This window comes from Acomys minous, assembly GCF_964271855.1.
Source record: "Acomys minous genome assembly, chromosome: 3".
Lineage (NCBI taxonomy): Eukaryota > Metazoa > Chordata > Mammalia > Rodentia > Muridae > Acomys > Acomys minous.
The window spans coordinates 80,685,616-80,710,768 of record NC_140485.1 but is presented as its reverse complement, the minus strand read 5'-3'; the positions used below and the strand labels follow the sequence as shown (position 1 = coordinate 80,710,768).

The 25,153-nt window shown below is 47.6% G+C and overlaps 1 protein-coding gene across 2 annotated transcripts in view; it reads right to left on the bottom strand.

Annotated features, from left to right (window-relative positions):
- Nucleotides 1–5,926: 5,926 nt before the first annotated feature.
- The window catches only part of SNTA1 (syntrophin alpha 1), a 32,689-nt gene continuing 13,462 nt past the window's right edge, over nt 5,927–25,153 (bottom strand). Inside the window, exons 3-8 of one of the 2 annotated variants that reach the window (XM_084777699.1) lie at nt 13,584–13,788; nt 11,338–11,545; nt 11,104–11,234; nt 7,553–7,802; nt 6,598–6,785; nt 5,927–6,496 (exon numbers count right to left, since the gene is read on the bottom strand). In XM_084777699.1, the coding sequence (XP_084633825.1) occupies nt 6,385–6,496; nt 6,598–6,785; nt 7,553–7,802; nt 11,104–11,234; nt 11,338–11,545; nt 13,584–13,788 (1,094 nt within the window). In that variant the 3' untranslated portion in view covers nt 5,927–6,384. The remainder of the gene's footprint in view (nt 6,497–6,597; nt 6,786–7,552; nt 7,803–11,103; nt 11,235–11,337; nt 11,546–13,583; nt 13,789–25,153) is intronic. The other variant, XM_084777698.1, reaches the window with a different exon arrangement.

The window sequence follows — 25,153 nt, the reverse complement described above, 5'->3', positions numbered from 1 at the left end:
CAACAATAGAGAAAGACCTGGGCCTGTCCAGGCAGTCACCTCTCTCTCTGTCCTGTCTATACTTTTGGAAGTTGCTTGCCTGCACGTCCTTCATATTACATAATATTTCCTTCTTAAGTCTCTGACGGGGTTGAAGACTAGAGAGCCATACTATTACCATAAGCTTTAGTTTAAGAGATAAAAACATGTTTAGAGGTTGATAAATGTAAGTGAAAGTGATTTAGGAAAACTTTGGAGACTATGATAAGACTCAGTAGAACAGGAGAGCGGAATAATTTCTCCAAGATTGTCAATTACAAATGGACTGGTCCTTGTAAATGTAACTTTTACTGTGTAATTCTCGTAATTATTTTTACTGTGTATACTTTGTATTTTTTTTTAATAGAAAGGGGAATTTGTAGTAGATGTAAACATGTTTTTGTTTTGGCCCCAAATATGGGATAGGAAACAGACTTGTGAGAGAACAGGTGATGTTTATCCACTTAGAAGTCGAAGCCGGGCGTGGTGGCGCACGCCTTTAATCCCAGCACTCAGGAGGCAGAGGCGGGCGGATCACTGTGAGTTCGAGGCCAGCCTGGTCTACAAAGTGAGTCCAGGACAGTCAAGGCTACACAGAGAAACCCTGTCTCCAAAAAAAAAAAAAAAAAATAAGTCGAACCACTTCATAGAGGGGGTTTGGTTTCTGCCAGCTGAAAAAGATCCTAGTACAAACTCTGAGAGGAGATTTATATATGAGCCCAAAAGAGGAGAGAGGGGATTTTGGGTCTTGGTATTGTTTGGCTGTTCATCCACTTGGAGACACTCCTCCAAGGAAGAACTGCTCCAGCGAAGGCTTCGAGGCTCTGGGTTCCGGCTGCTGTTCCAGGTTCCAGCAGCAACTTTGGTGGAATTGCTGGTCTGCTGAAATCCTACTGGCTACACCAGGGGGAATCTCTCCCAGGCACTGAATCCAACAAGGTCTACTTCTCCTGTTCCCATAAATCTCCTTTCTCTCCTATCTAGGGCAGGTGGGTTGGAAGGGAGGTATAAGCATTTAAAGAACCCCAAATAAAGTGGGTTTGGAAAAGGTGAAGCCTACACAGGCTGATCTCTGTGAATTAGGGGACAGACAGGGCTATGTAGGAAGATTCTGTCTCTGGAAAATTGATGGATAGATGTAAAAAACAAACTTAGCAAAGTGGCTAGGGAGGGGTTCTGTAACTAGATCTGAACTTCCTCACCTTTCCTGGAACTCCCAAACGGGCAGTGGTTCCTTGCCCGTTTCCTGTCATATTCCCGCCTTGACTGTCTCAGCCATTCTCCCTTCTCTGTGAACCAAGCCTCTAGACAGTGTGCCTCTTCTCCCCAAGACCTAACCTACAGACCCTACACTCAACAAAATGCTGACAGCAGGATTCGGCCTCAGGGATTCAGAGCCCTGAGGTCAAAGCCATCCTACGTACCATAAGTGTTTTGCAAGCCCCACCATAACGCCTAGTTTTAAAGCACAAACATTTGGTTGAAGCACAAATTAGTTTTGAGGGGGTTTTTTGTTTTGTTTTGTTTGGTTGGTTGGTTTTTTTTGTTTTGCTTTGTTTTGTTTGAGACAGGGTCTCTCTGTGTTCGCCTTGGCTGTCCTGGTCTCGCTTTATAGACCAGGGTAGCCTCGAACTCACAGCGATCCACCTGCCTCTGCCTCCCGAGTGCTGGGACTAAAGGCGTGCGCCACCACGCCCGGCCTTCGAAGCACAAATTGTGTGTGGACAGTTCAAATTCTTCAAGCATAGCATGAATAATAGGGGAGCGGCGCCCCCTGCTGGCCTCTTCCTGTCACTACTCTCACCAAGAGACTGGATTTGGATGGAAGGAAGGAGTAGGGCATTCCCAGCATTCCTCTTTGCCAATAGGTTCTTGTTTTGGTTTGGTTTCATTTATGAGTTTATGTGTCTGTGCGGGAACCCGAGAGCAGCTCTGTGTGGAAACCCACAAGCACCCTAACCTCCGACAGAGTTACAGGCGGATGTGAGCCACCTGATGTGGGTGGCAGGAATCAAACTGTAGCCCAGTGCTTCAGTAACTGCTCAGCCATCTCTCCAGCCCTCCAACAGGTTTTTTGTTTTGGTTTGTGTTTTTTTGGTTTTTTGTTTTGTTGTTGTTTTGTTGTTGTTGTTGTTTGTTTGTTTGTTTGTTTTTTGTTTTGTTTTTTGTTTTTTGAGACAGGGTTTCTCTGTGTAGCCTTGGCCGTCCTGGACTCACTTTGTAGACCAGGCTGGCCACGAACTCACAGCGATCCGCCTGCCTCTGCCTCCCGAGTGCTGGGGTTAAAGGTGTGCGCCACCACGCCCGGCTACTCCAACAGGTTTCTTTAATACGTTTAACTCTGCAATCTCTCTGTAAGACATTCTGGGCCAAATTCTCCATCCCACTTCAAATATATAGATAGTCTCAATGTGTGTGTGTGTCCCTCAAATCCACATATTGAAACCATTACCTTCAAGAAAATGGTAATAGGAGGTAGGGTCTTTGCAAAGAGATTATATCACAAAGGTAGGGCCCTCTTGGGCGTGGTAATCTTAGTTAAAAGGCCCCAAGATGGGCACAGTGGCATATACCTTTAATCGCAGCACTACTGAGACAGAGGCAGGAAGCTCTCTGTAAATTTGAGGTAAACCTAGCCTACATATCGAGTTCAAAGCTACCCAGGGACTTGGGAGGCAGAAGCAGGTGGATCTCTGTGAGTTCAAGGTCAGACTGGTCTAGAAAGCCAGTCCAGGACAGCCAGGACAACAAGAGAAACCCTGTCTCAAAAAACCAAAAAAGAAGGCTGGAGAGATGGCTCAGAGCTTAGGAGCACTGACTGTTCTTCCAAAGGTCTTGAGTTCAATTCCCAGCAACCACATGGTGGCTCACAACCATCTATAATGAGATCTGGTGCCCTTTCTGGCGTCCAGGTGTACATACAGGCAGAACATTAAATAATAAATAGGGGGCTGGAGAGATGGCTCAGAGGTTTAAGAGCACTGACTGCTCTTCCAAAGGTCATGAGTTCAATTCCCAGCAACCATATGGTGGCTCACAACCATCTCTTCTGGCTTGCAGGCAGGATGCTGTATACATAATAAATAAATAAATCTTTTAAAATAAATAAATAAGTAAATCTTTGAAAAAATAGAAAAACCAAAAAAAGAAAAGCTATCCAGGGCTACATAGTGAGACTTTGTCTCGATAAATAAATAAACAAGCAAACAAATAAACTTTTAAAAAACAAACAAAAATTCTATAAAAAGCTCAGTGTGGTGGTACATGCCTTGGATTATACAGCACTTGGAATGTAGAGGCAGGAGAATCAGGAGTTCAAGGCCAGCCTCAGACACTGGGAGTTCAAGACTGGCCTGGGCTTTATCTAACCCTGTCTCAATTTTTTTTTCTGTTTTCAAGACAGGGTTTCTCTGTGTAGCCTTAGCTGTCCTGGACTCACTTTGTAGACCAGGCTGGCCTCAAAATCACAGCGATCCACCTACCTCTGACTCCAGAGTGCTGGGATTAAAGGCATGCACCACCATGCCTGGCTCAAAATATATATTTCTTTAAAACAATCAAACACACACACACACACACACACACACACACACACACACACACACACACACACGTCATCAGTCACAGTGGCTTACATTCATAGATCAGCACTTAGAAAGCAGAGACATGAAGACAGAGTTCAGGGCCAATCATAAGCAATATGGTGAGCTCCAGGCAGCCTGAGATACACAGTGAGACCTGTCTCAAAAAATTTTGATCTCATAAAAAAATCTGGCTTGGGTGGTGGTGGCGGCACACACCTTTAATCCCAGTACTTGGAAGGCAGAGGAGGGGATCTCTATAAATGTGAAGCTTGCCTTGTCCACAAAGCAAGTTCCAGGACAGAGAAACTGTCTTGAAACACCAAAAATAAAAATAAAAAGCCAGGCACAGTACCTCATACCTGTAGTCCCAGCACTCAGAGAGGCAGAGGCAGGTGGATAACTGTGAGTTCAAGGCCAGCCTGGGTCCAGGATAGCCAAGGCCACACAGAAACCCTGTCTTGAAAAACCAAAAAAAGAAAAACAAAAGAATTTAAAAATCTGTAAGATTAACTATACAAATAACTCATTTTGGGTCAGGTGCACACCGTTAATCCCAGCAGAGGCAGGGGGATCTCTATGAGTTCAAGGCCAGCCTAGCTCCCAAGAGAGTTCTAAGACAAACAGGGCTGGCTACACAGAGAAACTGGCTTGACAAATAAATAAAGATTAACTCATTTTACAAAGTTAAAGACGAGAATACAAAAGTAGTCACGTGCAAAGGTCACGCAGCAAGGCAGAGCTGTGCAGTGCTTGGAATCTACCTACAGTTCAGTCTGATCCCAAAGCCCTATTCTTAGCACTGACAAACTCACCCTCAGACTGGCTGGGTTCCCGCTGGGGCTGTGCTGCTGACAGTTGGATAACCATGGCCAACTAGTGATTGCTGCCTCATCTCCTTGCCTATAGAGTGGCAACTGTGTGGTGAACACACTGCAGTGTGGGGGGAAGTGGATGAGGAGGAGGGACGGAGGATCAAAAAAAGCACTGGGGCTGGCTGTGGCCGAAGTCTAAAGATCAACCATGGATTCCTAGGCTAGTGTTGGTTTGGGGATGGTGAGGGTTTTTGTTGTTGTTGTTGTTGTTGCTGTTGTTGTTGTTGTTTTGTTTGTTTGTTTGTTTTTTGGTTTTTTGAGACAAGGTCTCTCCGTGTAGCCTTGGCTGCGCTAGACTCGCTTTGTAGACCAGGCTGGCCTCAAACTCACAGTGATCCGCCTGCCTCTGCCTCCCGAGTACTGGGATTAAAGGCGTGCGCCACCACACCCGGCTTTGAGGGTTTTAAAAAGAAACAAAACCCTCTGATTCCAGGAGTTTGGGACTGTTCTGCCTGGTTTAGGACCTGAATGTTCTACCTAAGATGACTGTCCCTCTGTCACCTAATTCTACTGGCTCTGTGAGTGGTCCGTGTTTTCCTTCTCACAGCTGTCAGGAAGATGACCTGAACGGCCTATGTGACTGGCTGGGTTTTGCACTCCACTGACTCACCCAAGGGGCAAACATGCCCTAGGAAACCCAACCAACAACTAAGAGCAAACATGCCCTGCCCAGCCCAGATTACACTAGTAAAACTGTAGTCAATGCACAACCCAGAATCATGAAAAGCAACGTCTGCTGTTCCACCTACTGGGTTTGTCCGCGCCTGACGTCACTACCGTCACAGGAGAAGCTGGCTGAAGCATTGGCTCTCTAAGCTGCCTCCGCTCCAGTGTCTCCTCCTGATATATATATAAGACCAGGCAAGGTCCCACCATCCCCTCTGCTAACTCCCACTATCTGACCAATTGGAATCACACATTTGGTTGCAGAAGATTTTAATGGGCTTCCTCCGGCTGAGGATAAAAACCTCTCAGCTTTGCTCTCAGCTGCATCACTGATGCGCACAGAACAGATGTATCCAAGATAGTCCTGGGTGAAGCCCGGGTTAGTGGGTGCCTAGGTGAGATGGATAGGTAAGCGAGGCTAGACGTCCACTTACCAGCACCTCCCCGTTCCTTAGTGCCTAGTTTCCAACCAAGCTAACAAAGTAGCTTCATGAGACAATTTCCTCATTGGCTGAAAGTTCATCAGAGACGAGAATAAACCCAACTCAGCCACTCTCACATTTCTGACCCACAGCATGGAAGACATGCTGAGCACTTGTTACTTTAAGCTGCTAGGTCGTGAAGTCATTTACCACAGAACATAGCTAAGGCCTGGATTCACTTGGAGACCCAGTCCTCCAGGAGAGGGGGGGGGGAGTCTTACATCTTGGTCTGGCTCCTCTGCGACTTCAGAGCCACCGCAGGGTCCCAATGTCAAGACGCAAACCACAGACATGGGGGCCAGGCTGCAGTGTGTTCACAGGCTGTTTATTATCCAAGAGAGAGAAGGAGGAAAGAACCCAGATACCCCATGGGGCCCAAGGGAAAGCAAACGGGTAGACCCCTCTTCTTCCTCTTGCCACTGACCCAGAAGTCTCCAGCTGCAGAGATCTCGGGCTACCAGGAGGCCTGGTAGCTCTGCTGTTGTCTAGGGTCAGGAACCCCACAGGGGCAGGTCCCAGGCTTGGAATGGCTTCTGTGTACACAAAATATCTCTTCTTCGAAAGGCACTGGTGGAGGTGAGCAGTGGGAAGGCCGCCCCATCACAAGGCAGACTGCTGGCTGTCCCAGGTCTGAGCTTCTGCTCCCCAAGACCAAGCCAGCCTTCCTCAGGCTGCTCCTCTCCCTTCCCTCAGCCCAAAGGTGAGCAGGCAGTCAGCAGAAGGACACAGGTCAGGCCACAAGGTGAACAATCCTCTTCCAGACTAGTGCATCCAGCAGCTTCTAGGCCAAGAGCCCCAAGCGGGTGACTTTGGCGGAGAGGAAGGAGTGGATGATAAAGACCAGGGCTTTGGGACACGAATGTAGGTCCAGCTGCTGCAGGTGTACAGGGACAAGGGTCAGGGGCTCTCTGCCCAGCCTGGCCTCCAGGAGAGCATCCCCACCCCCCAAGGATGCAGAGGTGACCCTCCACTTACGATCTCTCCTTCAGCACCCCCAAAGTCCAGGAAAAGGAGACTCGTGCCATCATCTGATGACATCTGAAGCTTCTCGAAGGGCTGTCGGAGCAGCACGGCTCGGGCTGCTCCCGGCTCAGCTGCCCACAGTGTGAAGCCCTTGTCGATGTGCACAGACAGGCTGCAGGGACGGCCATTCCACGTGCAGGCTGCAGGAGAGCAGTGAACTCAGAGATCACAAGCTCCACTCAACTCCTCGGGCAGCTCCAGAACATTGGCTGGAACGCGGCTAGGGGTGAGAGGCTCACTCTGTCACGACACCCGAACAACCACCATCCCAGCCACCCCATCCTAGGATACAGAAAGTTGGGCCTTTGGAGAACCCACAGCTGCATCTTGGCCCATTTTTAGCCAAACCCCATGTATCAGGGAAGCTTGGGCTGGGGTGTTGCTCAGTGGAAGAGTACTCAGCTGTCATGTATAAGGTCTTGGGGTCACTTCCCAACACAATAAAATTAACGGGAGTTAAAGTCTGTGGTGGACACAACGCTTATCCCATAAAGGCACAAGATTTCAAGGTTAAATTTAAATTTCATATAAGGTGGATGATTTAGATTGACATAAAAAAAGAAAAACTACTCACTGTTTACCCGAAATTCAAATATAACTGGTGCCCTATCTTACCTACAGCCTCACCCCCAAGACACAGTCTCGTTGTGTAGCCCTGGCTCGCTGAGAACTTGCTCTGTAGAGCAGGCTGGCCTCAAACCTATAGAGATCCACCAGCCACTGCCTCTGCCTCCCCAAGTGCTGGGATTAAAGGTGTGCGCCACCATGCATTCTTACCAGTAAAATCACAGGGAAACCTAAGGCTCCAAGGGGGGGGGGGGTCTCCCTTCCTCCCAGAGCACCCGCATACCCGAAACAGGGAACTCCGAAAAAGCCCAACCTCTATTTGTTGTCCCTCCAGAAGCACCATAAAGAAAGAAACTTGATGCCTCTGGACACAAGAGGCTCCACCTGACACACCTGTAGACACTTCTTGCACACCTTCAGCGGCCCGGTGACAGCCGTCCACCAGCTGTCGGGTCCAGGCTGCCAGTTCTTGCGGTGACTCCACACTGAACAGGTGAGTGTCCACACCGTGGCGTGTGCCCGTGCGCAGGGCAAAGGACAGTTCTGCATCATAGGGCACTGAACCCTTGGAGGGGCCCGAGTGCACCAACCTGTGTGCAGAGCAGAGGGCAAAGCAGGAGGCCTTGAAGTGGGTGGGGCCAGGACAATGACCTGCATCCTTCAGTGTCTTTTTTTTCTTTAGGTTTTTCAAGACAGGGTTTCTCTGTGTAGCCTTGGCTGACCTGGACTCACTTTGTAGACCAGGCTGGCCTCAAACACTCAGAGATCCACCTGCCTCTGCCTCCCGAGTGCTGGGATTAAAGGCGTGCACTACCACCACCACCACCACCACCACCACCACCACCACCCCACCCCACCACCACCCCTGCTCCCCTCGGTGTCTTTTTTTAAATATTTTATTTAATTTTAATTTATGTCCATTGGTGTGCGAGTGTCAGATCTTGGGGTTACAGACAGTTGTGAGCTGCCATGTGGTTGCTGGGAATTGAACCTGGGTCCTTTGGAAGAGCAGGCAGTGCTCTTGACCACTGAGCCATCTCTCCAGCCCTCTACTCAGTGTCTTACAGTGGACAGGAATTGCAGTGTGTACATCTCCTGCCAGCTTGCTCTCACTCTCATGTCCGCTTTAGTGGTGCCCTCACACACACTGGTCCCTCTGCCTGAATACTCCTCCCTATCCCTCGCATGCTCACGCCCTCATTTCCTGTCCACCTTTGGTCAGATATTCCCTCCCCTGAGATGATCTGTCGAAAAGAGTTCCTTTGTCACTCACTAGCCTTACTTTTCACCAGGACTGCAGAAATTAGACATTTGAAATGCTTTTGTTATTTGGATGGGGTCTCACGATGTCTGTCACCTTCACTGGCCTTGAACTCACTATGTAGGCCAGGCTTGATTCTCTAGTTTCTGCCTCCCGAGTACTGGATTACAAGCATCCCATACCCAGCCGAAATTATATGCATTTGCATAGATAGACAGGTTGGTAGGTAGGGAGAGAGAGAGAGAGAGAGAGAGAGAGAGAGAGCGATGTTTTCTTTTGTTTTTTGAGACAGGGTTTCTCTGTGTAGCCCTGGCTGTTCTGGAACTTGCTCTGTGGACCAGGCTAGCCTCAAACTCACAGCAATCCGCCTGCCTCTGCCTCCTGAGTGCTGGGCTCACAGGCGTGCATCACCACCGCCCAGCCATAATTATATATTTTCCTTATTAGTTTTGGTAGGCTTTTGGCTGGCCTTTTCACTAGAACATCACAAAGGCAGAAGTTTTGTCTATTTTATACAACACTATATTACCAGCAATTTAAACTTATGGGCACATAGTAGATGTTTAAGAAATCCTTGTTGTCTTAATTAACAAGTCACTTGATTAAGCAGTCAATCCAAAACCCAGTCCATAAGCCAGAGCCCAATCTAGGGAGAGGAGTTATGGTACCAAGGGCCCCAGACTCTGCAGCTTGACTCTCACTTGCTGTGTGGCCTTGGATGCTCATTACCCGTCCTCTGGCCAGAAGAACTCTAACTTCTGGTCCTTAGCCTCCTCTGTTCCCCACTCCACCCACTCTCAGTTTCCTTTGGGGTGTTCAAACTGAAGCTCCACACTCCAGCCCTGAGCCTCAGCCCCTCCAGTCCCCAAGCTTCTGAGCCACAATCCCTATGTTGCCCACATATACTCTGGACATGACTCGGCCTCTCCTTGAACCTCCTCTGTACGCACCCGAACTCCAGTCCCACAATCCCCACCAACACACACACTCCAGACCTCCTATTCCTCCAGGAGGTCTCCTGCCCTCTCCCGACTGGCAAGCACTGAGCCCGTGAGCTCCCTCCCAAGCACTTCCCACTGCAAATGCCACTGTTCTCCATCTGCTTCCTCCACCCACCTGCTTCCCTCAGCCTCACGTCTCCCAAAGCTGTGGAGACTCCCCAGCTCCTGCCCTCCCCTCCACAGTGAAAGTTCTCTGTGGCAGTGCCAGCCAGAACCCCGGTCTCCTGATTCCCTAGCTTAACTCCTCTGGCACAGCCTGCCACAAGTGTTAAGACCCTGCCAGGGCCAGGGAGGTGGCTCAGTGGGGAGTGCTTGCTGCTGCACTCTGAAGACCTGGGACCCTGAGTCTGGGTCCCTAGCTTCCATGTAAAAGGCAGGCGTGGCAGCAGACACCTGCAGCCCCAGTGCTATGGAAGGCCTAGATGGGGGCCACCAACCTGTTGGTCTAGCCAAAACGGAAGGCTTTGAGTTCAGTGAGAGACCCTACCTCAAAAAAAGAACATGGTGAAAGTGATAGCACACGCTTTTAATCCCAGCCCTTAGAGACAGAGGCATGCGGATCTCTGCAAGTTCAAGGCCAATAAGGTCCATGTTGCAAGTTCCAGGTCAACCAGGATACATAGTAAGACTCTGTCTCACTAAAATTAATATATATACATATATCTATACAGAAATATGTATACATACAAACATGTTTGTGTTTACCATGTGTGTATGTGTATATATATATATATATATATATATATATATATACACACACACACACACATACACACATACACCTATATATGTATATGAACATGCCCATCATGCCTCTGTCCCTCTGACCACACCTACCTCTACCACCCTTCCTCAAAAGCCACACTCCAGAGCTGGGCATGATGGCGCACACCTTTAATCCCAGCACTCGGGAAGCAGAGGCAGGCGGATCGCTGTGAGTTTGAGGCCAGCCTGGTCTACAAAGTGAATCCAGGACAGCCAAGTCTACATAGAGAAACCCTGTCTCAAAAAAAAAGCCACACTCCTAAGGCTGGAGAGATGGCTCAGGGGTTAAAAGCACTGCCTGCTCTTCCAAAGGTCCTGAGTTCAATTCTCAACAACCACATGATGGCTCACAACTGTCTATGATGAGATCTGGTCCCTTCTTCTGGTATGCAGGCTTACGTTCAGGCAAAACACTGTATATGTAATAAATAATAAATAGATCTTTAAAAAAAAAAGCCACACTCCTCATTCATCAAAGTCCATTTCAAATGTCACCCCTCCTTATGTCTTCCCTGGCCACACCAGACAACTAAGTGCCTCCTGTACCCTTCAATGTAATGGCTACTCTGGGTCTGTCTCTCCACTCAGATTCTCCCCAAGGGCAGTGACTGTGTCCTCTGTACAAGAAGTAAGTGTCAGTAACTGAGTGACAGTCAGCACTTGGCATTTTTATATTCTGAGCCTCAGCTTACAAATGAGGAAACGGTGGCCTGGAAGGGGCAGAACTCGCTTCAGATCAACTGGGGAATATCTGGAGGCGGAATAGGCCTGGGGTTCGGGGCTTCTGGGTCCCCTCTGGAATGCCACCCTCCCAAATCTGAACACCACACTGAGTGAAACACAGGGTCCCCTGCTCCTCGGTACCTGGTGGCAATGAGCGGGGCGGCGCAGGCTGGCCTGCTCAGGGCCTCTCGAGTTTGGGGGAGAGAGCAGAAGAGGAGCAGCTCCTTCTCCGTCAGCAGGGCCAGGGTTGGGGCCGTACCCCCACTGGGCAACTGCAAGCAAGATGGTAATGAGGAAGGGCGGACGGGAAAGAGCTCCAAGGGCCAGCGAGGCCTGGGGTCACAACGGGTACCAGAAGTGTGGCCCGGCAAGCACCTGTTCTGTCAGCCAGCCGATCTGCTTGACGTCCTGGCTTCCGGCTGTACCTGCGGCTGACAGCAGTGCCTGCAGCTCATCCTTGACCCAAGGTATGAAAACGTTGATCTGGGCTTGGACAGCACCGGCCCATGACCTTGCACTGGCTTCATCCTTGGCCCTCAAAAAGAGGGCGTCCTGACCATCTGCTGCACAGATCTCTAGATACCTGTAGACACAACGGGATAGAAGACAGGACATGTCGTTGGTCAGCCGTCCAGCCTATATGACATCTGGCCAAAGAAACACACCCACTGCCAACCCGGAAGAAACCTCACAGGGCGTCCATGAGAGGTAAGGACTGAGTTTGTTGTTAGAATCCCAGCCACAGGTGTCAGAGCCTGGCAGGATCTAGGGACGAGAGACCGCAGCACACACATATACGCACAAATTTCTATACACCCAGCCAAACATGTGCTAGGAGCCACAATTATGGTATAGGGGCCCAGTAAACTTTTCTTCTGGTATCTATGAAAGGGTCCCTGCTAAGCTAGCTTTCCAATCCTCCCTGCTGCCTAGAACCTAAGTAATTCATCTATTAATAGGGGAAATATATTAAGAATTGAGCCGGGCGTGGTGGCGCACGCCTATAATCCCAGCACTCGGGAGGCAAAGGCAGGTGGATCTCTATGAATTCGAGGCCAGCCTGGTTTACAAAGCAAGTCCAGGACAGCCAAGGCTACACGGAGAAACCCTGTCTCAAAAAAAAAAAGAATTGAATCAAGTGGTGAATGACTATAATCAAAGCACTATCGGGCCTCTGAGGCAGGCAAGAACAGACTAAAGAGACGTTACCAAAAATAAAAATAAAAAATAAAAAGCCAGCTGTGGTGGCTCACATCTGCAATGCCAGCACTGGGAAGGCTGAGACAGAAGGATCACAAGTTCAAAACCATCACTAGGGCAGTCAAGATGACTCAGTGGGTAAAGGCTCCTGCAGCCAAGCCCAACAACCTGATTCCAGCGACCTACATGGTAGAAAAAAACCAACTCCAAAAAGTTGTTCTCTGATCACCACACATGCACACACATAGACACTCAAACACACACAATAAGTAAGTAAGTAAATAAACTTTATTTAATTAACTATGGGGACTATATGAGACCCTGCCTCAAAAAGAGAAAAAAAAAAGGTTGGAAAAGAAACTGAGTAGAGAGAAAAGAGACAAAAAGCCATCCCAGCAAGTCTGAAGGAAGAGTTCCAAGAGATAGCAACAGTGGTGCTAGAAAGGGTTTCCAAGATGTTTTATGTTACCTTAAGGATTCAGTCCCCTTTGGATTTCTGTACTACATGAAGTTGGGCAGAAGCAGGGGGCTGGCTCCAGTAACTAGGCCATCCACCTTCACCCCTGCCATCCTCTACTGCAGAACTAACAAAAAAGAACTTGAATCCATGGCCTCCCTTGCAGCTATGCCTGCCACACGACCCCGTTATAACCAATAAAACACAGAGAGAAGTCTCTAGAAATGGAAGGTAAACATTTCCTGGTGATCATCTCCAAAGGCAGGCTCTACCAAATCCACCCCTCCTTACACACTTAGTCTACTTCCCCAGCAAAAGGTTAAAATTCAAAACACTAGATGTGGTGGTGCGTGCCTGTTATAGCATCACTTGTTAAGTAAAAACAGGAGTATCTTCAAAAGTTCAAGGTTCTTCTAGACCACACAACAAAATTGAGAATAGTTTCATCTTCTTGAGGCCCTTTCTTTAAAAAAAAAAAAAAAAGTCAAGGGCTCCTCCCTAGACCAAGTTCCTCCTCAGCTGTTAATTTCCCAGAGGAAAAAGAAATAAAACCAAATTAAAGGTGGCACATGCCTTTAATACCAGTACTTGGGAAACAGGGGCAAGTGGATCTCTTGTGAGTTCCAAGTGAGTTCAAGGCCATCCTGGTCTCCAGAGCAAGTTCCAGGACAGCCAAGGCTACACAGTGAAACCTTGTCTTGAAAAAGAAGAGGAAGAAAGGGAAGAGGAGGAGGAGGAGGAGGAAAAAGAAGAGGAGGAGGAGAAGGAGGAAGAAGAAAAAGAAGAAGGAGGAGGAGGAAACAACCATCATCCCCCATAAATTCACTCTTGCATCCATTTGGCCTAGATGGTAAGCACCTGCTACATGCCAGCACGGACGCTGGTACCATGTTCACCACTTACATACAACACATATACCTTTTGTTTGTATTACCTGAGCCACCCCGCCCCATTCCAGCCTCACCTGGGTGCCGGGTCAGTGGGGGTGCACCTCCTTGAGACATAGGCCATCTTCAAGGATATGTGTTTGGCCTCACTGAGGTTCCGGGGTTGGGGGCCAGGGGAAGCAGGCTGCCGCTGAAGAGGTGAGGCAGGGGGTGAGTCGAAGCCAACCGAAGTCCCGCCAGCAGAATTCTTGAAATACGGTGAGACCTCCTTCATGTACTTAACTGGTCAGGAGAGAGGTCACCTGTTACCACTGTGGCACGGACTACATGGAGCACATGTCCTAATTGTCACTAGTTAGCTAAGAGCTTGAATTGTGCCAGGCATGGTGGCACATGCATGTAATCCCAGCACTCTGGGAGGCAGAGGCAGGCGGATCTCTGTGAGTTTAAGGCCAGCCTGGTCTACAAAGGGAATCCAGGACAGCCAAGGTTACACAGAGAAACCCTATCAAAAAAAAAAAACCTTGAATTATGTCTAATATTATTATAGTTTTCTAAGCTAGCCTCTGCCATGGCAGAGGGGTAGACTATACTGGACACATGCTAACATCCACCCACTCGTTTAACCTGCTTTGTGGACGCATGGTTGCCTCCTAGGACAAAGACTACACTTTCCAGCCTCTTTTGCAGCACGTGTGGCCAAGTGAGTAAGTTCTAAGCAAAAACAAAAAACAAAAAACAAAACAAAAAAAAAAAAAAGTTTGGGGCATTCCGGTGGCCGTTCAAAACAAAAGAAAAGAAAACAAAAACCAGGCAACGGAGGCCAGGCAATGGCGGCACATGCCTATAACCCCAGTAGCCGGTAGAAGCAGGAGGAACCCGAAGGCCAGCCTAGGCTACACAGTGAGAGGAGAAAGAGGGAGGGAAGAAGGAAAGGAAATGGAGATGTGGAGGCGGGAGAAGAGAAAGGAGAGGGGAGGAGGGGGGCGAGAGAACCACAGCATTTGTGAGACGGGCTCGAGGTATCAAGATGGAAGTCGGGACATGTGACTGCTCGCCGGTGTCCTGGCGCTTGCGTCTCCGCCAGAAGGAGCGGACCGAGATCGTTCTCTGATAGTGTCCACTATCCTCCAATATATTAATAGCCCCATAGGGACTTCATTACCCAGGATCCTTTGCATTTATAAATACCCATGTGACTAATTCTGGCAAATAGCATGAGAGAAGAATAACGGATGTTGATAGCATCCACTGAGGAAAAGGGGCGTCCTTTCCATCCACTCCTGCTCCCCTTCCACTGCCAGGCTGATAGGCTATGTGAGCCATGTGCTAAGGAAATCCATTAAAATAGAGATAGCAGGAGAGATGGCTTAGCTGTTAAGAGTACTTGCTGCTCTTCCACAGGACCCAGGTTGTATTCCCTCCACCTACATCGACAGCTCACTGCTATCTTTAACTCCAGTGTCCTCTGCTGACCTCAGTGGGCCATTCGTGCACGTGGTACACTGACTGATATGCAGGCAAAATATGCGAGGCCAGCCTGGTCGACAAAGGGAGTCCAGGACAGCCAGGGCTACACAGAGAGACCCTGTCTCCAAAAAATAAAAAATAAAAAAAAGTAGTGTAGTCCAGTCCAAGTATACATAAACAGGTTCAGTAATCTCCGAATCGCTAACATCAGCAGACTTGGAACCCTTACCTAAACAAAACATTTGGGCCATCAAGTACAACATGCGCACACACACACACACACACACACACACACACACACACACACAGAAATATTTAAAAAGTTTAAAAGTAATTTTTTTGTTTTTTGTTTTTTGAGACAGGGTTTCTCTGTGTAGCCTTGGCTGTCCTGGACTCGCACTCACCGCGCTCCACCTACCCCTGCCTCCCGAGCGCTGGGATTAAAGGCGTGCACCACCACCGCCTGGCTAAAAATAATTTTTTAAAGCAAAACATCCTCCAGGTATGGTGATACCATCTGCCTGTGACCCTAGGTATGTAGGAGGCCGAAGCAGAAGCATCACAAGTTTGAGGCCAGCCTGGTGATTTAGCCAGATCCTCCCTCAAATGAAAGAATAAAATAAGGCAGATGTAGTACATGACTATAAGCCATGCATTTGAGAGGTAGAAAAAAGGAAAATCAGGAGTTTGAGGCTAGCCTGCACCACATAAGGCCATCCCTAATAATAATAATAATAATAATAATAATAATAATAATAATAATAATAATAATAATAATAATTTTAATTAAAACACAAAACCAGGCAGGGAAGATAGCTTGCCTAGCACACACAGGCACTGGGTTCCATTTCCAACACCAAAGAAGAGAGAAGAGGGAGAGAGGGAGAAAGGAGGGGCGGGAGGCACGGAGGGAAGGAGGGGGGAAGAGACTGTACGGAGGGAGGTGAGACTCCAGCAGAATACTTACCTCGCACGTCCAAATGCCTGCGTTCCATCCTTGATACCACAAAAAGGAAGGAAGGAAGAGGGCTGGAGAGATGGCTCAGAGGTTAAGAGCACTGACTGCTCTTCCAGAGGTCCTGAGTTCAATTCCGAGCAACCACATGGTGGCTCACGACCATCTATAATGTGATCTGATGCCCTCTTCTGAGGCAGGAGGATTGCCAAGAATGGGGTGCTATAGAGTAACTTCCAGACAAGCTTAGGCTACAGAGTAATACTCTGCTAGAAATAAAATAAAATAAAAAACAGAAAGAATGAAAAAGAGGAAAATGGAACCCTAACACCAACACCAACTCCTGACCCTGACCCTGACCCTGACCAGAAAGAAAAAGAAAGAAAAGAAAAAGAGGAAGGAAGGGAGAAAGGGAAAGAGAAAAAGAGAAAGTTCTATTACATTGTTGGCCTTTTAAATTTTTCTTTTTAGCTTTTTTTTATTTTATTTTATTTTTTAAACTATTTTTAAGGCTTATTTATTTATTATTATGTATACAGTACTCTGCCTGCGTGCACGCCTTCAGGCCAGAAGAGGGCACCGGGCCTAATTACAGATGGTTGTGGGTGCTGGGAAGCATCCCCAGACCCTCTGCAAGAACAAGAAGTCTTAAACCCTGAACCACCTCTCCAGCCCCTACACAGAATGTGTTTGTTTGTTTGTTTGTTTGTTTGTTTGTTTGTTTGTTTTTTCCAGACAGGGTCTCTCTGTGTAGCCCCGGCTGTCCTGAACTCACTTTGTAGAACAGACTGGCCTCAAACTCACAGCGATCCACTTGCCTCTGCCTTCTGACTGCTGGGATTAAAGGCGTGCACCACCTCACCCAGCTTTGAATTTTTTAATTTTAAAATTAAAATTAATTTTAAGCTGGGCAGTGGTAGTATACACCTTTAATTACAGCACTCCAGAGACAGAGGCAGAGCCAGGCAGATCCCTATGAGTTCAAGGCTGGCCTGGTCTTCAGAGCAAGTTCCAGGACAGCCAGAGCTGCACAGAGAAACCTTGTCTTTAAAAAACAAACAAACAAAAATTAAAAGCCAGGTATGGTCCCACATACCAGTAATGCCAGCACTTAGTAAACTAAAGGTCATCCTTTGGTTACATACACAAAACTTTGTCTAAATAAATAAATAAAAATAAAACAGAGTTTTCGGGCATGGTGGCGCATGCCTTTAATCCCAGCACTAGGGAGGCAGAGGCAGGTGAGTTGATATGAGTTTGAGGCCAGCCTGGTCTATAGAGTGAGTTCCAGGACAGCCAAGGCTACACAGAGAAACCCTGTTTCGAAAAACAAAAAACAACAAAAGCGATTATACTCAACTCTAAAGCAAATTCAAACCAGGATTATTGAGACTTGTCACAAAAGAAATGGGGACAAAAGCCTGAGCACAGCCCTGTGCATGAGAGACTCAGAGTTGCCCTTGACTATGCAGGGAGTCCGAAGTCAACCTCCCCTATGGGAGAGAGACAGACAGAGACATCTTGAGGAAGCATTGTGGCGCACGCCTATATCCTTAGCATTTGGCAGAGTTTAAGGTACTTGGATTACCACGAGTTCTAGACTAGCCTAAGCTACAGAATAAGGCTCTGTCCCAAATGAAAAAGAAAAAGTCAAGGAAGATGGCTTTAATGGGGGGTATGAGTGACACTGAGTTTGGGCCTGCCTCAGGAAGACTCCCATAGCTCAAATCAATCTTTTTTTTTTCCTTTGCTTTTTCCAGACAGGGTTTCTCTGTGTAACAGTCCTGGCTGTCTTGGAGTCGCTTTGTAGACCAGGCCAGCCTTGAACTCACAGCAATCTGCCTCCCTCTGCCTCCCGAGTGCTGGGATTAAAGCTGTGCACCACAACTCCTGGCTAAACCAATCATTTTTTTAAATTTATTTATTTTTATTTTATGTGCATTATATGTCTACAGGTGTCAGATTTTAGAGTTACAGACTGTTGTGAGCTGCCATGTGGGAGCTGGGAATTGAACCTGGGTCCTCTGGAAGAACAGTCAGTGCTCCCAACCGCTGAGCCATCTCTCCAGCCCACCAATCATTTTTTTATGTCACAAAATACAAAGCAGCAAGATAGGAGACAAGCCAGGAAAAACAAAACAAAACAAAACAAAAACGGCTGCCTCCTCGCACCTGTCTTAACCCTCGCCTCTGGAGGCCAGAGGTGCTGGTGCCCTAAAGCTAAAGTTACAGGTGGGTGTACGCTGGGAACCAACTCTGGTCTCCTGGGGTCAGTGTCCCCACCCAGTGAGAACCCAGTATGGACAAGAACGTCGCGTGACTCAGTGTTATGTCCTCAGAATCCAGCAGGCTCCTCATGTGCTGCATACTCAGCGAATGAACCTTTGTCAACTCCGGAGCCAAAGAGACTGTTAGAGCGGCGGCTCCGCCGGCTGTCCCAGAACCAGGTCATCTCTCTCTGTTCCCACAAGATTGCACCGTAACGAAGGAGCGCCAGCTAACTGGAGCTAGGAGCAAGGCTTGGATTTCACAGACCAAGTAGCCTCTCCCCGAGTGAGGGTGGAGACCTAGAGGCCCCAGAGTTGGGCCATAAATAGCCCAGTTCCTAAGAAGCTGCGCCACGCCACCCCCACCCCCACCCCCACCCCCCTTTCTGCCTGACTCACTCTAGCAGAAAGGGTGGGACTGCTTACAGACTATGGCTTCCAGAATGGAGGGCATGACCATGGCCGGTGCCAAGATTTTGGAATCTACAAGGCTAGGCCCGGCCAGCGTCCACATTCTCCCCCAGCCAAGTCCCTGGTCCTGCAGCCTGGTCAAGCTCACACCGGAAGCTGAGGAAAGCCGGAGGCGAGCCCTGGAACATGACGCACGCAGAGAGATTCCGCTCAAGGCATTCCAGTAGATTCAACAACTGAGCAAGGCCAAAGGTCTGCCCAGTTTAGCTGAGTGGCACAGGTCTCATGGGGCTTGCTGAGAGGAGTCGCATTTGTTTTGGCTCGACACAGAAATCTCCAGAATGCATCCCAGCGCTCGATAAATGTCTGTGACTGAACGGCCTGGCCTGGAATCTTGGAAATCTGTTGGCTAGGCTCAAAGCTGTTCCCTGTCTGTTCAGAGTGGGTGGTCACTGCCCCTGCGTGAAGAACAAGATGAAGAACCACGCAGGGGCTGGAGAGATGTGTTCGGCGGCTAAGAGCACCTGCCGTTTTGGTGGAAGACTGAGGTTTGGCTCCCAGCACGGGCCTGAAGGTTTTCAACTGTGTTTAACTAGTTCTGAGGTCTGCCCCAACCTCTGAGAGTGCCAGGCACATGCACAGTACACACACATACACGCAGACAAAATACTCATATACACAGAGTAAAAAAACACACACACACACACACACACACACACACACATATGACATTCTGGCTAGCAAGTCTGGATAAAAATGGTTTCTGGACCCTAGTAGGCTGACTAACAGAGACTTAATTAGCAGGGAAGGGCCTTGCAGTTAAACAATATCCAAGTCCAATCCCTTGGGCCCACAAGATGGGAGGAGAAAACTGACTCCCATCCATGCACTGTGATACATACACACAAACATCATACACACATATTAACACACAAAATAAACTAAAATGTAATTTAAAAGTTAAGAAATGGCCAGACAGTGCCAGCACATGCCTTTAATCCCAGGACTTGGGAGGCAGAGGCAGGTGGATCTCTGTGAATTCAAGGCTAGCCTGGTTTACAAAGCGAGTCCAGGGCAGTCAAGGCTACACAGAGAAACCATGTCTTGGAAAAAAACAAAAAACAAAAAAATTAAGAAATGAAGCTGGAAAAAAAAAAGAAAGAAAGAAATGAAGCTGGGTAGTGGTGATGCACACCTGTAATCCCAGAATTTGGGAGGCAGGCAGGCGATGTCTGTGAGTTTGAGGCCAGCCTTGTCTACAGAGTGAGTGAGTTCCAAGACAGCCAGGGATACCCTGTCTTGGAAAAAAAAAAAATAAGGAACAGGGTTAGAGGGATACTTACATTTTATCATCATCAAACACTGCATGGACAATAGTTAGGCTAAAAATAACTGATATAGTACAAAAACAGGAAGTACTAATAAAACTGTGGAAAAAGAAATAAATGGGTTTGGTTTTCCACACAGGGTTTCTCTGTGTAGCCTTGACTGCCCGGGACTCACTTTGTAGACCTGGCTGGCCTGGAATTCACAGCGATCCACCTGCCTCTGCCTCCCAAGTGCTGGGATTAAAGGCAGAAATAAATGTTTGTTTTTTTTTTAAATCCATTAAACAAGGCCCCTCAAAATTTCTAGATTGAATCTTTTTTTATTCTATCCAGTTTTATTACTACTTCCTGTTTTTGTACTTTACCAGTTGTTTTTAGTCTAAATGCTGCCCATGCAATGTATGATGGTGATATAAGGTAGGGATAATCAAAATGACCTTTAACAGTTTTAAATGCCAGGCGTGGTGGTGCACACATTTCATCCCAGCACTCAGAGGCAGAGGCAGGTGGATCTCTGTGAGTTCGAGGTCAGCCTCGTCTACAAAGTGAGTCCAGGACAGCCAAGGCTACACAGAGAGACCCTGTCTCAAAAACCAAAGTTTTAAATAATGATAATCAGTGAAATTTAGACCACAACTATATAAAAACAGTGAAATGATATCTTTTGTTTTGAATGTGGTTGCTGGGAATTGAACTCAGGACCTCTGGAAGAGCAGACAGTGCTCTTAAGTGCTGAGCCATCTCTCCAGCCCCAGATCGAACCTTTTCATTTAATTTTGTGTGACACAGAGAGAGACAAAGATGTTCCTATGTGCGTTACTATATGGATGCATGTGCTCTGCGACTCATGTGGAGATTGGAACCCAGCCGCTGAGTGGGTTATAGGCTTTGAACTGAGGCCATCATCACGTGTCTCAAGATGAGCTCTACCACTGGCCCTGAAGTTTTAGGATCTTTTGTTTTGTTTTGTTGAGACAGAGTTTCTTTGTGTGGCCCTGACTGGCTGTCCTGGAGCTCGCTCTGTAGACCACACTGGCCTCAAGCTCACAGAGATCCACCTGCCTCAGCCTCCCTAGTGCTGGGAGTAGAGGTGTGTGCCACCAGTCCCACCAGAGCATTTACTGGTGTTGATTGTATAGCAAGCACCAAGACCAGTTCCCCAAGTGAATGTTAACTTGTCAAAGCTGACAGGAGCTAGAATAACCAAGCCTCTGGGTTAGGTCTTTCTAGATTAGGTTAATGAAGTGGAAATACTCACCCTTGATGTAGCTAATACCATTTCATAGGCTTGAATGGCACATGCATAAAAAAGAGAAAGCTACTTTTAGGCAGAATTCTGTCTGTAGCAGAAAATAAGGGTATTTTGCCCAGTGGTTTGTTTGCCACATTTGAAGCCATCTCCATAGGGAGGTTCTTTGATGCTCATCATCTTCTCTGAGGAAGGCTGGGTATTACCAGGAATTAATCTGTCTTATTGTCAAAGGATCTTTAAAATCATAAAAATATCTTTAAATGTCATATTCTTTAGGTCTCTGAGATTTTTGAAGACATCTATTTTTCCTTATCTATCTATGGAATCCTATCTATCTATAAACCTAGGTGTATATTCTTGTGATGAAAGTAGACTAGAAGCCAGGCGTGGTGGCGCACGCCTTTAATCCCATCACTCGGGAGGCAGAGGCAGGTGGATCACTGTGAGTTCAAGGCCAGCCTGGTCTACACAGCAAGTCCAGGACAGCCAAGGCTACACAGAGAAACCCTGTCACCGGTGGGGGAGGGGAGGGGAGGAGTACAGAGCAAGTTGCAAAAATAAAAAATTCTGGCCTCAATTTTTTATTTTTATTTTTTGTTTTTTTGAGGCAGGGTCTCTCTGTGTAGCCTCAGCTGTCCTGGACTCGCTCTGTAGACCAGGCTGGCCTCGAACTCCCAGCGATCCACCTGCCTCTGCCTCCCGAGTGCTGGGATTAAAGGCATGCGCCACCACGCCCGGCTAATTTTTTTTTTATATAAAGAATCTCACCTCGTAGCTCTGACTTGCCTGGCGCTCACTATGTGCTGGGGCTAAAGGCGTGCGCCTCGCTCATATCTGGTAAGATTAACAACACACCTCGTTTAAGGGGATGGTACTGGGAATGCAATGTAAAGGGCACAGGGAAGACACTTAACACAACGCCTAGCACATTGTGGGTACTCAATAAGTAGCAGACACCAGCGTCATAATTATTTCCATTGTTATTTCCTGTAACATCACCAGCAGATGGAGATCACACCTTCGTCTAAAGACCTTCAGGCAGTTTTTCTGTCTGTCTGAGGGAGGTGAGGGTGTTGGAAAGTAAGCAGGCTGCCAATGTACTACTCCTTGCCGGCCCTAACGATCGTTATTAAATTGTATTTATTGTGTGTGTTTGTGCATATGAACACACGTGTGGAGAGGTCAGGGAACCACTTGCAGGACTCAGTTCTCTTCCTCCAGCATGTGGGTTCCGGAGTTTGAACTCAAGTCATTAGGCTTGGCAGCAAGTGCCTTTACCTGCTGAGCCATCTGGCTAGCAACAGGCACAAGCATTTCAATTGAGTTCTGCAGCTCAGGACAGCGGTAGCTTAGGCCAAGTTTCCTCTGTGGGGAGTCACATGATCCCAAGTTATGTGTGTGCAGCCAAAATAAAAGTCTCCTTGAGGACAGTGGTCAGAATGACAGGTCTTTGCCTTCATGGGAGACCCAGGCTGGGGCTCTGTTTAGGTCTGTTCCAGCCACAGAAACCTCTCGGGCACCTAAGGGACACAGAACACTCAGCTCAGCTGAATAGGTCACCCCAAAATTAGCTACCTCCACTTGAAAGCTGCTAATACATGCAGCCAAATCACGTGGGACACACAGCAGTATCTAATCTCCCAGAGTGGAGCTAGAAGTTGCCTGGCCTCAGAGTTCCAAGGACCCATAACAGAAAGGCTCAAATTTCACAAGCCAGAATGAGCCCAGAGACCTTAAAGATTTAGAAACGGCAACTACAATCATGAGTGTTACCAGGAAAGCAGAAAAGGTCAGAGGCACACACTACTTACTGATTGACTATCAAGCACTCTCAAGGTCCAAGATGTACAGAGCCCAGTGCCGGCCCTAGAGGGAGCAGTAGGACTCACAAGTATACAATGGTGCCAGGTGTGGTGGCCCACACCGTTAATCCCAGCACTCTGGAGGCAGAGGCAGGCAGATCGCTATGAGTTCGAGGCCAGCCTGGTCTACAAAGTGAGTTCAAGACAGCCAAGGCTACAGAGAACCCTGTCTCAAAAAACAAAAACAAACAAAAAAAGAAGTATACAATGGCTTATGCTCCCAGAAAGCTTCTAGGTTGGAGGTACAGCTCAGTGGTACAGTACTTGCCAGTTATGCATAAGGCCCTGGGTTTGAATCCTCGCACTAGGGGGAAAGCGCTTCTATATTAGACACTTGAAATGCGCTGTCTCATCCTGATAAATGGACTGGCCTTGGCTTTACATGCATTATTCTTTAATTTTTTGTTTGTTTGTTTTTCAAAGCAGGGTTTCTCTGTGTAGCCTTGGCTGTCCTGGACTCTTTGTAGACCAGGCTAGCCTCCAACTCACAGCAATCCACCTGCCTCTGCCTTCTGAGTGCTGGGATTAAAGGCGTGCGCCACCACACCCAGCTAAAAAGTTTGATTTGGGGGCGGGGGGAGGGTTTGTTTTGTTTTATGTGCACTGATGTTTTACACCCTCTGTATGAGGGTGTCAGATCTTGGAGTTACAGACAGTGGTGAGCTGCCATGTGAATGCTGGGAATTGAACTCGGGTCCTCTAGAGGAAGAGTCAGTGCTCTTAACCGTTGAGCCATCTCTCCAGCCCCTATTCTTTAATCTTGAAAAGTAGTATCACCCAAATCTGAAGCAATAGTGGTTCTGTAACCAGACAGAAATCAGTTCAAGAGGAGTCAGAATTTTCTTAGCTGCATGACTTAAAAGTTATTTGAGGGGCCGGGCGTGGTGGAACACTCCTTTAATGCCAGCACTTGGGAAGCCTACCAAGGGAGTCCAGGATAAGCCAAAACTACAAGAGAAACCCTGTTTCAAAACAATCCCCAAAAGGGGGGCTGGAGAGATGGCTTGGTGGTTAAAAGCACTGGTGTTCTTCCAAAGGTCCTGAGTTCAATACCCAGCAACCACATGGTGGCTCACAACTATCTATAATGAGATCTGATGCCCTCTTCTGGCCTGCAGGTGAAACACTGTATACACAATAAGAAAGAAAGAAAGAAAGAAAGAAAGAAAGAAAGAAAGAAAGAAAGAAAGAAAGAAAAGTAAAGTTATTTATGGGGCTAGAGAGATGGCTCAGCAGTTAAGAGTACTAGCTGCTCTTCCAGAGGACCAGAGTTCAATTCCCAGCAACCACATGGCAGTTCACAACTGTCTGCAAGGTCAGTTCCAGAGATCTGACACGTCTTCATGCAGACAAAACTCTAATGCACATAAACTAAAAATAAATGTTATTTAAAATAACAATGATGATGATAATAACATCAATTCTTATTACTCTAGGCTGTCTTTTATAATGAACATTTATTTATGTGCTAATATATAATTGGGTCTTTTTTTTTAAATTCATTCAGTTTACAACTTAATTGTTATCCCATCACTTGTATCCTCCTGTTCCTCCCTCCCTCTTGCTTTCACCCTATTCCCCTCCCCTAGGTCTATGACCGAGGGGGACCTCCGGCCCCCCCAACTACATGGTCATAGGCTATCAAGTCTCATCTTGGTAGCCTGCTTATTCTTTTGTTTGTTTGTTTGTTTTTTGTTTTGTTTTTATTTTGTTTTTCGAGACAGGGTTTCTCTGTGTAGCCTTGGTTGTCCTGGACTCACTTTGTAGACCAGGCTGGCCTCGAACTCACAGAGATCCTCCTGCCTCTGCCTCCCGAGTGCTGGGATTAAAGGCATGCGCCACCACCGCCCAGCGCCTGCTTATTCTTTCTTTGAGTGCCACCAAGCCTCCCCACCAAGGGGAGGTGGTCAAATATGGAGCATCAGAGTTCATGTCAAAGTCAGTCCCCGCTTTCCACATAACTCTGGAGAATGTCCTGTCCATTGGGTAGGTCAGAGTAGGGGTTCGATGTTTACTACTTGTCCTTGGTTAGTGCAATAGTTTGAGCAGACCCCCCTGAACCCCGAACCACCCGTCACGATGTTCTTCTATAATTGTGTCTT